Raw genomic sequence first — 13,778 nt, 5'->3', positions numbered from 1 at the left:
GCTCGATCATTCGACCAACATTTCAATATCATTATTTGCACGACTTAATTAAATCGAAAAGAATGCCAATATTTGAAATTCCTTAAAGATATTCATCAAGTTCTAAAAAAGTAACAGAATAACGATATTTAAAAAATCAACACCGATTTTTACCAATGCATGTTTTTTTAAAAAGGTAAACCAACAAAACGGATGGATAGAAAAAGCATACAACCATTTGAAATTGTTATAGAATAACAAAAAGGTGAAATAATGATAGAACTAACAAAAACAAAAACTAAAATTTGATATAGACGAAGCGATTTAGAAAAACCAAAATAGAATCGTAGATAGATTGCAAGGGCTTTTAGTTCTTCAAAGGACTTGTTACAGCAATCAACTATAAATTAAAATAAGTGTAAAATGAACGTAAAAAGGTTGTTCAACAGTGTGAAAAACAGTTGAAATACATAAAGTATTGTACTGAAACATATGGAAGCCTTATAAACAAAACATTCTGCTCCTTTGGATTAATTCCCAACTACGGTATTGGCGTATCCTTTGTGAGGTAGTCTCTCATACTTTAATTTAATTTAAGCTAAGCCTACTTGAATTCATATTTGTGAAATTAATTATTTATCCCTGATCTAAAGTTAAGTAACACAAGTTTAATCTTCCAAGTGATCTAAAGTAAGAGCAATATCGTATATAACATGCCTTCAATCGCCGAATCACCACAATTCCACTACCTCGTCACTAGTTTCCGTTATCCCCGCCCGTTGATGATCTTCCCCCTTTACCGGATGCAGTTGGCTGATTCTTGTTTGTCAAACCGGGTTTGGCTGCACTTTACGACGGCATCCGTTCCCTTCCGTTCCACTCCCGTAGCACATTACCGATGTGTGCCTTGCGCACACTTTATTGCGGCACGACTGCTAATGATGGGCTTCTTGCAGGGCCGGTGATCATTGGCGACGATTGACAACGCCCCTTTGCCCCCGAAGCGCGCGACGACGAACTGGTTTCGGTCTCGCTGCTAATGAGCTCCGTGGCGTAAAATAGAGAGCAAACCAAACATAAGCAGTGAATATTCAGATCGTGATCATTTCTAGGTGAGGGCTCCTTCTATAGCTGCTTTTAGTGGGTGCACTTCTAGAGCGCACTCCGCTGAGTTCGGCATCATGAAGGAACCGAACCGAGCCCGGTGCATAGACGCGGGCAAAGAAGGTACGGGAAGATGCTGTTGCCGTTGACCTGATTCCGCCAAACGAAACCGGAGCCAAAAGCTTACTCATCGCGTAGAAGAGGTAATGGAAAAGTGAGCAGGGAGACGGCGGAGGGAAAGAAAGCCGGTAAAAATCGGGACAATTGATAATGCCCGTGCCGTTCCAGCACTCAATCTCGGAGATGAAGTGGCACGGAAATATCACTCCATCGAAAGCACTCTTGGGTTGAACGGGGGAGAAAAAAAAACCCGAAGTTCCACCCGGGAAATGCTGTGGGAGACGATGACCCACAGCAGCCGCCAACCGCAAAGCGATGTTGATGATGATGAAACCGCAATGCGCGATTGGAAGTGAAAATGTGAGGTGTGAAGCGAATGGATAAACACTGTGGAATGCCGGGCGCCGAAGCTTTTTCGTTAGTGGGTTGTGAAATCTGGGAACAATTTTCTTCTTTTCCATGGCGTTGGACGAAGAGGTTCCCCACGTGGCCCCCTGGAATGGAAACATGTCGCTATGTGAACTGATTTAACAAACGGTTGTAAATTAATCGCATTCGATCAATCTCGTCGTGAAACCATCAACCGAAGTAGCTTACGTTTTCTGCTATGACAATCTCTGATGTGTGGTTTTGACAGTCCAGAGGCTCTTGTTCGAAGGTGCACAGAAAGGTTTCCTTCTTTGAGACAGCAATTTCTTCAGTCCACGTCCGCCCGTTTTTTAGCCATTTCACCGTAAATCAATTTTCACCACGAAAGCGACTAACCACAACCTTTTGCTATGCATTTTTTGCCTCATGTTCGGTGCTGCCTCTCACTAAGCTTCCCTTGTAGCGGGTTTGGGTGGGTTCAACCGTTGGTCACAACCTCACGAAGCCGCAAAGTATCCCCAAGACGACAGACAATGGGATCGCAAAGATGGTGGGATGGGTCTAAGCGAACCCCTACGAAGAAGATTGGAGATGAATCGTAACGCCGGAAAATCGTGCAACGATCGTGAACTTTAAGAAAACCGCAGCCATGGCACAGTGGCTCACTCCAAGGCATAAGGTTGCCTTCGCAGATTCTCTAGAAGATTTAACATTTATTTACTATTTTAAACTGTTTAAATAATAAAGTAAACATTTGGATACTTCATACTCATAGTAAATTAAATATTATAATTCAGATAAGATTAAAAAAAAATATCGTTCTTCACTTCACTTAAGGTACCCAGAGGCTAAATACGCATTGTAACACGTTACAGTTTAGTAATCTTATTTCTTCAGTAAAATAAGGTGAACCATATTTTAAACAAACAAATTTTTAAATATCAATCGAAAAGTTCGCTTCCTAAACCACTGTGCATGGTGGCAAAGGAAAGTTTAATGCTTTGCTTGATGAAAAAAAACCCGCACATTCTCCATTCCTTCTCTCCATGAAAAGCGTGGTTGCATCTAACTTTTACCCGATTGCAACCCGAAACGCAATGCAGGAAAATGTGTATATGTAACAGCTCGATGGGGGGGGGAGGGAAAGCTTTTTAGCCCCAAAAAGAAAGAAAGTAAACATACAAGCCATCCAGTGGCGGTAGCAGCGCATTGCCGATTATAGTTATCTTAGCTAAAACAAAAGAAACTCGAGCAGAGGAAAGCGAAAAAATCCGAGCGATAGACATAGCGTACAAACATTCAGATCAAATAGAAAAGCCAGGTTTGCTTGGCATTGGTCGGGAAATTTTAAACGGAAGTTTTTCGTGGGCACGAGATGAAACCGATAGAGACGGAAAAAGGTTGAGGGTTGCAATTAAACAAGATATGGCGAAAAATTCCAACCGTGGCAAGCAGCGAAATGGATAAATTAAAAAAAAGGGGAAAGGAAAGATGAGAAAGATAGTAGTAAGACCAAGAAAAAAAAGTAAATAACACCTAGAGCAGCTATTTTACGCATTTTGCTTTCTTTTTTCGAGGCGAAATAGAGAAAATCTTTTTGCTCCATGGAAATTGCTAGTAGTATTAAAATCGGGCTAGTTATAAGTAAGTTCGTGTGAATAAATTAATACAAAAATACTGAATAAATTAATACAAAAATACGTTAGGAAATTAACAAAATTGTGTGCTGAACTTGTTAGTTTGGAGAATAGATTCCATCCACGTAACACTTATATTAATTGAACGTATTTTTCTATCGAACCGAAGACGGATGCCTTCGCCATATCAAGTTTCTTCTCACGCACAACTCCGATATCCGGTAACGAACTCTTTCCCGTCCACAAGCTTCTCGCTGCTACTACTCTGAAACGCAAAACCACACCTCATAGGCCGGGTTATGTCTACGGAAGCCACGCTGACACACGACGACGAGCGACGAACGATAATGATTCCCGAGGTGTTGGTCACAGTGATGGAATTTTATCACCATTTCTTTATTCTTGTCGCGCATTCTATGCCTCATCGCTATCATCGACTTCTGAAGTTGATGGTTTTATGGTTCCATCGAACTAAAAACCGATCCCCGGTGGTTAGTTACCTTTGGTATGAGTAACTACGCTTCCCCATGTAGGCAAGGCCCATCTTTTCCATCTCCACGAGTCACCCTGGATCTCGGGCACCTTCCACCGCACGACGGAGAAGCCCCAAGTGGCGATGAATCAGCCGTACGTGTATCGTGGTGGAATTTAAAACTGACTCCAATGACCTAGGACCGATGACAGAGTTGTCGTCGTCTCGAATATCGTAGCCACGTTACGTTCCCTTCTTTCTCCCCGTGATCGTGTGGCATTTTTACGCCTATTAGTATGGTTAGGTTTTCGTTTTCGTAACTGGAAATAATGCTCCAAGGTGCAGTAGTAGTGTGATGAGATGAGATGAACTTTTTTTTTACCCATTAGCACACTTAGAGGGAGTCACAAGTTCGAAAAGATCCATTAAAATGGTGCCTCGTAGTTAGTTTACAAAACTATTTTTAAAACGAGGGCGGAACGTCCAAAATAACCTGCGATCAAACATTGGCGATCCCAAAACGAACGTTGAGCCTCGCTTCAACGGCTTCGCAAGGCGGTTGTTTTGAATATTCAAATATGCCCACCCTGTGGCGGAATCCCTCCCCGAAGGAAATGGAACACGATCACAACGGCCTCTTTCCGCCAGCAACATCTTGAAGAGAAAGCCCGGACGAAACGCACCGTGAAACATGTTTACACACCAGTCGCGTAAGGAGAACGAAGGAACTAGCGAGAACGAAGGAAACGACGATCGCGTCGCTGGGGGAAGAACTTTTCCTCTTCTCTAGGTTCTTATGGCTGGCCTTTACGCTTTGCTGGCTCGAACCGCTCAAGAAGCTTTCCCTCCCGTAGGTTGGGGCGAACACCGTCCGGCAACAAACGGAAGAATCGTTCGAGGGGACCATACACACCGCGAATGGCAATTCATGGCTTGGGTCTGGAAACGTGTTTTGAGGTGTACCTTCAACAAGATATTTTCCCTTTCTCTCTCTCTCTCTACCTCATTCTTGACGGTCATTCTGCCAAGAGCACACAGATGTTCACAACGAACATACCAAGTTTCGGTCGAGACGCGCCATGCCTGAACCGGCGGATCGCACCCACTGCATGCAATTATCGGGTCCGAAGGAGGCAAAACTCGTTTTAAATTGCCTTCGTCATTACGCCGTTAGAGTCTTGTAAAGGATTGCGGGACGCGAATGGGATGCGATCGATTTGGTGCCTAAGGTATTTGGCGTTCAAATTTGAATTGCCTTTTAAAGATGTGGGTTTTTAGAGTTTCTTCGGTTTGGATTCTGACCATGAAAAATAGTAATTAATGTATTGTTTGTTACATTCTTTGGGCAAAGAGCTTCCGCAACTTTTTCTAATTTTTATCATAGCTTTACAAATATTGCTATAAACATAACTTTCCTCGTTAAAAATGATTTTGTCTTGATGAAATTTAATCTTTTCAAATAATCAATTTAAAATAAGGATATAAGAATCGAATAGTACGAATAAAAATCTCCTTGAAAGTTTAAGAATTTCTACGAAGAAATCCTAATAAAGAACGATAGTTTTTAAACTCTCCCAAAATGTTATGACGGCTGACCACCGATCTATAATATACCGTCTTTCGGTCACACAAACTCTCTTCGGAGGGAGGCCTTGTCCCACTAGGGGATGTCGTGCCACTTAAAAAAAAAAAATGTTATGAAAAGGTAATAAATAATGCTCGAATGAAGTAATTACATATCTAACAGTTTTCTATTATGCACACACGTGCATTTATGCGCAAACTTGGTTGTTTTGACACAATCTGCTCGTAGCCACCAACTTAACCCCACCCGAACGATGGACCAACCACCCCCACATCAACCTTCCCCCACTCCAACAACCACATCAACAAAAAGCAACAACAATGGAACCCCCAAAACAATAACACACATTTCCGTTTCAAAAACAAAAGCCACTTCCCGTGGACCCTTGACGGTTCGTGTCCATTATGGTTTTTCTTTTCTCTATTTTTGTTGTGGTTTTCTCTAACCCTTGCCGAGGCCCTTCCGAAAGAGAAGTGGAAAACACGCTGCACCAACGGGGGAAAAAAGCAACTGTTTTCCCTCCGCGCGGCGGTGGTAATGACCAAAACAAAAATATGGCGCAGGGTAAATTTACCGCTATCAGATTTTTCCATCACTGCAACCCACCCCGAGGGTGTGTTTACTTGAGCAAAACACATTAGTGCCTTGATGGAAAAATGTTCTACGAAGTGTTACGATGGTGCGGTTCGAGCATTTCTTCATCCACAAGGACGTTCGTCAGCTGTCAGACGAGCAACGGAGAGAATCCTCCACATAAGGACACGTTCCAATCCTCCCCGGCAATACAGCGACGGGTAAGGCCGGGCGCAAATGCCATAGCGTCGCCATCGATTTTTCTTTTGCTTGTCCCCCCACCCGTTACGTTGCGCATCGACCTAGATTTTGCGGTTCCTTACAAAAGACATTCTGAACTTAAGCAAATCGCAGCAGCCCATTGGAGAATCGGAGAGACGAGGAGATTGTCATGTGGTGAGTCATGGCGACGACATCGATTCCGAGACTGGCGCCACCAAGGTCAGGACTACAGTTCCCTTCGCACAAACACACACACACACACATGCACACTGACACACGTAGGTCAGAGAGCAATCTATTGTAGCACAAAGAAGTGAACATTGCGTCGTCACTGGTGGGTCGCTGGATAAATCGCTGCTGGATCCGAGTTGGCTTGCAACACCTTAAATTGCAATGGTTGTGGGGTGTGTCCCTGAGGCGTCGGAACGAAGGGTAAATTACTGCGGCTTGTACGTCGGCTCCGAATAAGGGCCGTACCGAATGGAGCGGCCGCTGGTGATGCTGTGAACTGCGCCGTGTTGTTGTTTACTTGATAGGCGACGAACCTCCAGGGTACAGCGTTGCACAAGAACGTAAACAACGTCTTGGAAGACCTTCCACCGTCGTTTCGATCACAAAGCACACAAGTAGGCCCAAGTTATCTCGCTGTGTTGCACATAAACCCGGTTCTAGCCAACGGACTTTGTTGTCCATTTTTTTTCTTTTCTTTACATCCCCCCACTCCCCAAGAAGGTACGCTCCCCTTCGCCCGCTGCCCGTTGGGAAGGCGAAGGAGATCCAACGATCACATCACGATGCAAGACGCGCGTCTACATTCCACCGCGGGCCGCCAAGGTGGCGACGATGGAGGAAAACCTGTTCTGGTACTGTCCCGCTCTTGGGGAACGAGTGAAAGCAGGACGGTCGATCCGGGCCGTAACCGACGGTTGGGGAAACACACGTACGTGTACACACACACACAGACGAAGCACCGGACACTGCAAGCTTTAACCCGTTCCGTCCGGTACGAGGGATGCGAAGCCATCTCCGTATCCCCATCGATTAAAGATGGTGGATCAATGCTTTGGATGCACTCCCTTTTCGGTTTTCAGGCACTGGAATAACGCTTTTCCTTTTGCTAACTCACACTTTAACTTCTCCACGTAGCACGAGTTTTGCTTAACGGTTACAAATCACCAGCGGGAAATTTTCTTTCCACACCAAAAAGAACATAATTTTCCACCACAATATCACTTTGCAATCCCGTCCAGCCAACTAAGATTTACCTTCGAAATTCCGCCGCCGAATGGTTTGAAACCCACAAGAAAACAGTTTCTCCGCCCAAAAGTCGAAGAAAGCACAGGAAGTTTTGGGTGCGGTTTGGGGCACAAGAAGAAAAAAAAACTAACGAAACAAACTAAGGGAAGCCCGCGTGGACAAACGCGCCACGGACTGCTACGCAGGGGAGAAGGGTTTTTCACGTCCTCACACAACAGGTACGAACCACGTCGCTGAAGTAACCAAACTAACGTAACGTTACGCCTTATGGGGTACGCAAACCCGCCGGTCCGTCCCGCCGGGGGTAGTTTTGGGCCCTTTTCTCTCGATTCGGGCTTCTCTTTTGCACGCATGAGGGTGGCATAGGAGGGAGTATACTTTTTCCTTTTCCTTCATTGTCTTTACGATCGTTTTGTGCGCCCGGTCATAAGAGAGAACCGGAGAGATAATGAGTCAGGAGAGAGAACATGTGAGAGAAGCACGATGGGGATTTCGATGGATCACGTCACCGTGACGTCACTGTTCTACTAATATCCAATAGTAAAGTGCAATAGTACTGGACAAAAATAGACCCACACAAATAATTTATATAAATAACGGATTGATCTTATTTAAAAATTAAGCAAATTTAAAACACTTACCGAAATTGGATGGATTGAAATTAAAAAAAAAAAATGGTTAAGTGCGGTAGCATTTATTTTCGGATAACGCATTTTTATATTTCAAATTGACGATCCGCAGTTGTTGGGTGCCAAGCTAATTAAACGTATCTTATTTCCGGTGAGGCGCGAGCAAGAAACAAATACGGGGGATTGCTCATTCATTTTTCCTTAATTGCATTGAAAGCATAAACCACACGATGCTGACCGGCAGCTCGCGCGGGTCGTTTATGTGTCACTATAATGAAAGCATACCTTTATTTGGGGCCCCAGACAAACACAACGAACGACTGGAAAGGAATGGGAAAAGCCCTTAAGAATGGAACAGAGGGTCGTCTGTCCGCCTGCGCATCAGTGCGAGAAACGCATCGCCTGTTTACTTATTATGTGTGCGGTGTCCTTTTCTACGGCGAGGAGGATGATGACGGCGGCGGCGGGAAGGCACGGTCGGTCGTCAGGTAGGTTCAAATGAGGTCATCCGTGACGCCAAAGGTTCTGGTAGGAGAACAGGTTTCTTGTAATAGGACATTAAGGTGCGATTACAGGGCGAGTGAAAACGAAAATGAAATTTCGTTTCTCAACGATATTTTATAAAACACCTTTTGAAATATGGCATTGTAGCAATTCGTTGAACAAAAATATCTTTGTGATTTGATGAATATATAACAAGCTCGGTAGAATACATAATTGCATCACTTCATTCCAAGTGTTTCTGAAAATTCACAACGTTCACTTGCTATCAATTTGTTACTTAGCTTAACAGACAAAATTCTATAAAAACGAAAAAAGTATAAACGAACTTTTACTACTCCGATATGTTGAAGCCACGTGACGACCAACTGTTTCAGGTGCAACTGAATTAAACATCGAAAATCTTTTCAAATGTCCGCAACGCCATCTGTGTGATAACTGGGGAACTACAAGTCATTTTTTGAATGTTCTGTTTCTTTCGTAGTTTCGGACAAGATAAAATATTTTAAGTTAAAAGTGTTAAGAGAATCGTAGAAAATTAAAAAAATGTTGGCATCACTCAAATACAGGTAGAAAACATTTTAGGAAGTCAACATTAGTTGATTGTCGAGGCGCTTTAAGTAAAGTGTACAAATATCCGCAATGTTATGCAAAGCCTCTGCTGTATCTTAGAATTTCCAAAAACACCATTGAATATATTGAGTATTAGTAATGAGGATGTGAATGGAACTCCATTCAATTTAGAACCTTTTGCTGGCCAAAAAATAGCTATGCATCGTAGCGCAGCATGTTTAGATATTCAGGATACGATTCTAGAGAAATAAAACATATGTAAATAAAAGCCCACTCATTTTTCTTCAGAGTTATTTAAAATTTTATTATACTGCAGAAGGAAGAAGGACCACCCTCATACAATTCAGGGTTTTAAGCCATAAATACCCTTTTGGTTTAGAGACACAGATAACAGGTTGTTTTCCCTTCGACCCTACATATGAGATCACCAGTCGGGCATGCTATCTTCGTCGTACACACACACAACTGCCCTTGATGATCGCCGACCGCGTCATCAATGTAAAAGCTAGCACTTGTCTACATTTTCCCATCATAAGGACTTTATTAATTACCACATATTATTGCTGGCCAGGTTTGTGTGCTTGTTTGTATCGTAAAGAAAGAAAATCAAACAAAAAATACCTCCAGCACTAGGAGGTTTAAAAGCATTCGAGACACATTTCATGAATTCATTGGCCCTTTACAGTGCAACTCAAACTAGTTCAAGTAAAGTGGGAAGGGATACCTCGTTGTATCGCTTAAATACGTTGCTTTTGGGGTATGGTTGTTTGTGCCTAGATGTTTGCAAATATCTCTCTCTCCCTAAATGTGCCTTAACGACTACTACAACGATTTTTGGCTCTCGTTCACAACAGGATTTCTTTAAACGAAACACTCACCCGCGATCAATCTATTTAATTCATTGGTAGGAAAAAAGTTGACTGATTGCGGATAAAATATCCCTCAACAGAATCATATACTAATAATTATGTAATTTTTCAAGCGCTGAGTGACAATGATATTCCTTTCCTAGGGGATTTAACGACCTTTTCAACCCGAAACAAATGAATGGAGTTCGAACTGGATACTTAAAAGCTATTTTAATGTATTTTTAGAAAATGTGACCTCCTTTTACTCAGGGTTCTAAATTAATAGGAATTAGATTTCGAGACTGGTATTGAAAAGTTCCCTACATCGGGCCAAATCGGGCGCATGTTTTCCTCGTTACCAAATAAGGGTAAACAAGATATCGTTGGTCACAGACCTCTTTTGTGATGGAGTTTTGTGTGGGACTTTTCTGATCGATGATTGGGTTGGGTTATCTGCTCATATGAATTCGCACTCGTCATAAATAATTATAATCAAGTTTTCCGACCTAAAATTAAGCACGATACCGGTTTGATCGTTTTGGTGGGCATTAAACCCTTTGTCTTACACTCTAAAATGAAAATACCGTGCCTCAGAGGAACGGGAGAGATGCTATCGATGACCAAGAAATTTACATTTGGTTGTTGGTTGTCTGATTTGTTTCTTAAATGCTACACTGAAATAGACACTTTCATCGACAAAAAACTCGCCATTACTCTCTCGTCGTCACGCGGTTTGCAGACACAGTTTCTGCATTACAAAACTGACCGTAGGAAGAAGTATGGGGGAACACGGTTCCGGCTCTACACATTCGCCGTTTGAGCTCGGTCAGCCGCGTGTTCGATCCGATACGACAGTTTAGTATCGCCCGCGAGCACCGACCGGTGACCGCGACCGGAAGCGACCACCACCGCCACCACCACTGCTGCGGCCACCACCGTAGCTACCACCGCCGCCGCCACCACCAAAGCTTCCGCTGCTGCTGCCATAACCTCCGTCGCGTCCACCACCATCACGACTGTAGCCACCGCCAGTGGAGCGACCGCCGCCGCCGCCACCACCACCGCTGCTACCGTAACCACCGTCGAAGCGGCCGGAGCTGCGGCTTCCCCCACGGAAGCTGCCTCCACCGCCGCTACCACCACCTCCACTGCCGCTGCGATAGCTCGAGCCTCCCCCATCACGGAAACCGCCACGCGAGCCGTTCCGGAAGCTACCGCTACTACCGCCGGCTCCGCTGCTTCCGCTGCCACCATTCCGACCGGGCGGCCCACGGAAGCCCCGTGTGGCACCCCGCGGATTGCGGCGTCCCTTCGAGATTTCGACACGTAGCTTCGAGCCAAGGATATCCTGCCCGTTCAGATTGTCGCAGGCCGTTTCCGCCTCATCCTTGTTTTCGAACTCGATGAATGCGAAACCTGGTGGATTGAAAGCTACCCAGACAGAGTTCAATTTACCGTACTTGGTGAATTCGCCCTCGAGATCCTCCTTCTTCACTTTATCGGTGAGGTTGCCGACGTAGACACGTGTACCCTTCTGATCGCCCATTATGCTTTCGCGCAGAGGTCGTCTGTGTGGTAACCGCTGTTGTTGTTGTTGTTGTTGTGGCTGCTCAAATCAAATCAAACAGGATTGTTTTTTATCACACCACCTCGCCCACTATCGCTCTCTCGCTCTCTATCTCTCTCTTTTACCCCAACAAACACACAGGATTGCCCACTATATGATCTCTAGGAGTGTCGCTATTTGCTTACGCACAGATCGAAGAAGGCGCGCGCGCTGGTGCAGCTTTCGAAGCAGTTGCGTTGTCGAAGGAGTCGTAGTAGTCGAGAAGCCGCTCGAGGACGCTCTTGCTCGCTCTCAATCCCTAAAATGTCACCGGTTGGCGCAGGTGACCGCGTTGGCGGGGATGATTACGGTCGTCGTTGCGTGCGAATAATCCCCATGCGTCGACGAGTGGGATGTGTAGGAGGAGAGTAGTAGCGCAGTAGTAGTTCTTCGACGTGTTTGACTGTGAAATTGATCAGAATAGTGGTTCGTAGCGAAATAGATTACTTGTAGAACAATGCTAAGGGCTGAGAGTTGGTTTTGGTTTGTTGGTTGGTGGTGGTGGAGGAGATGTGTCAAATGTTCAAAAAATGGCTCTTACTGACGCTGACGCGTAGGGGGCACAAACAACGGTGGGAGGGTAAAGTTAAATGGGGACTAATGGACCTCAGCAAACAGAAACGAACACGCATTTACAGTTGCTGCAATTCTTACTGTTTCGAATAGAGCCCAGAAGGTGAACGATGATGAGGAAAGATGGGCAAATATAAACAAAATCCGAAGCAGTTGCTAACTAGGACATGGAAAAAGGAAGAGATAAACGGCAAAGCTTTACTGGGAATACGAGTTGTTCTTTTGCGCATGTGCACAACGACTTGACAATAAAGTAATGAGTGTAAAAACTCAGAAGGTTTTGTGATTGTGTCAAATTCGTACAAACTTTGATGTGGATTGGAGAACCTTTTCTTTTCTATATGTTGTAAATTGCATGCTTGTATGAAATGTTTTCAGTTACGAAATGGTCAGTTTTATAGTATCCAGCAAGATATTGATAATGTTGATTGATAGTCCTCTGCCGGCGAAATAACTACGATTGTACGAATAAGACACTGCAACCCTGTTCTTTTCAAAACATGCAGAATGTTTTTTCCACGAGTGAATCTACATTGTTACTATAACTGATCCCTTGGTAAAGGAAATTTTGCAAATCGAAACATTTTAATTTCAACAGATCAAGAAAGATGAAATTCAATTTGCATGCAAATATACTCTCGGATGCATTCGAAAATCGTGTGAACATTTAATAGGGAGGCTGGAAATCGTAGGGGAAGGTAAAGGGATGGGTTGAATTATCCAAACAACGGACGATGAAGAATATACGAAGAACTGAAGCGTAGAACTATAAACACGCGCTACTACTGTTTTCGTCCTTGAGCGGGATGCGTTTTTTAGGATGCGAAGAAAAATACGTCGGAACAAAAATGAAGAGTATGCGTTGAAGAGAGAGATAGATAGAGCGCGTTCGCATTAGTAGTGAATAGCCGCTGTTGTAGCTTCTCGTCGGACGGTAAAAGCTGATCATGTTTGTCCTAATTGTTGCTTGCTTGCAGCCGATCTAATTCGATCGATTAGATGATTTCTTTTTGACGATACGTTCGTACAGGGCGACAGGCAGGTAGAAGATAGAGTGCGCGAGAGATACAACAGCAGCGCCAGCAGCGACTGAAGGTGATTATTATTAGGAGTTTTTTTTTGTAGGCAGCAGGATTTGGTGATGCTGAGAAGATGTTTTGCGCTTGGCTTAAGAATTTCAGTTCAGCCGTGAGATGTCGATGATTCTCGTTTGCTCGGTCTACGGGGGAAGATGTACTTTGTGTGCAAACTGAACATATCACATGCAATTTGTAAACGTTGGTGTGTCGTTGGAGAGCAGCAGGTGGGGATGGTAGTGTGTCTGTCGCGACGTTCGACCAGAAGGTCGAAAAAGATACGGAAATAAACTCGATGAACAAAACAAATAAAAGAAGAAACCGATCAAAAATGTACACATCGTATAAAACCACACACGAAGAAACGAAACAAAGTAGCGCTGGGATGCGGAGATAGTGAAGGAGGATGGTGGTCTACTTTGATGCAACTGTAGTTTTTTTGTTCGAAGTTCAAAACGATCCTGCTGCTGCCAGTGGTCGAGAAGTGATGCAGAAGGTCTTTCTAGCCTGCTTGCCAGCCGTGGGATCGACCGGGTCCGGGGAAAGCATTTGAAGCAAAACATTGAAGCGTAGCGTAGTAGGAAGAATTCGAACATTCGAAGAAAAAGCGCAGCGTAGTGACGGATCGTGATGTGGTGCATTTGGTGACTTTGT

General features: G+C 44.1%; 1 protein-coding gene across 1 annotated transcript; it reads right to left on the bottom strand.

Annotated features, from left to right (window-relative positions):
• Positions 1–10,725: 10,725 nt before the first annotated feature.
• On the bottom strand, positions 10,726–11,420 carry LOC131281136 (RNA-binding protein Rsf1). Its single transcript, XM_058310392.1, has one exon. It carries the CDS (start codon positions 11,413–11,415, stop codon positions 10,726–10,728), a length of 690 nt encoding a protein of 229 aa, XP_058166375.1. The 5' UTR covers positions 11,416–11,420.
• Between the last annotated feature and the right edge of the window lie 2,358 nt (positions 11,421–13,778).

The sequence above is a fragment of the Anopheles ziemanni genome, chromosome 2, assembly GCF_943734765.1.
Source record: "Anopheles ziemanni chromosome 2, idAnoZiCoDA_A2_x.2, whole genome shotgun sequence".
Taxonomy (NCBI): domain Eukaryota; kingdom Metazoa; phylum Arthropoda; class Insecta; order Diptera; family Culicidae; genus Anopheles; species Anopheles ziemanni.
The sequence above is the reverse complement of the archived record's forward strand: the minus strand, read 5'-3'. Positions and strand labels throughout refer to the sequence as shown.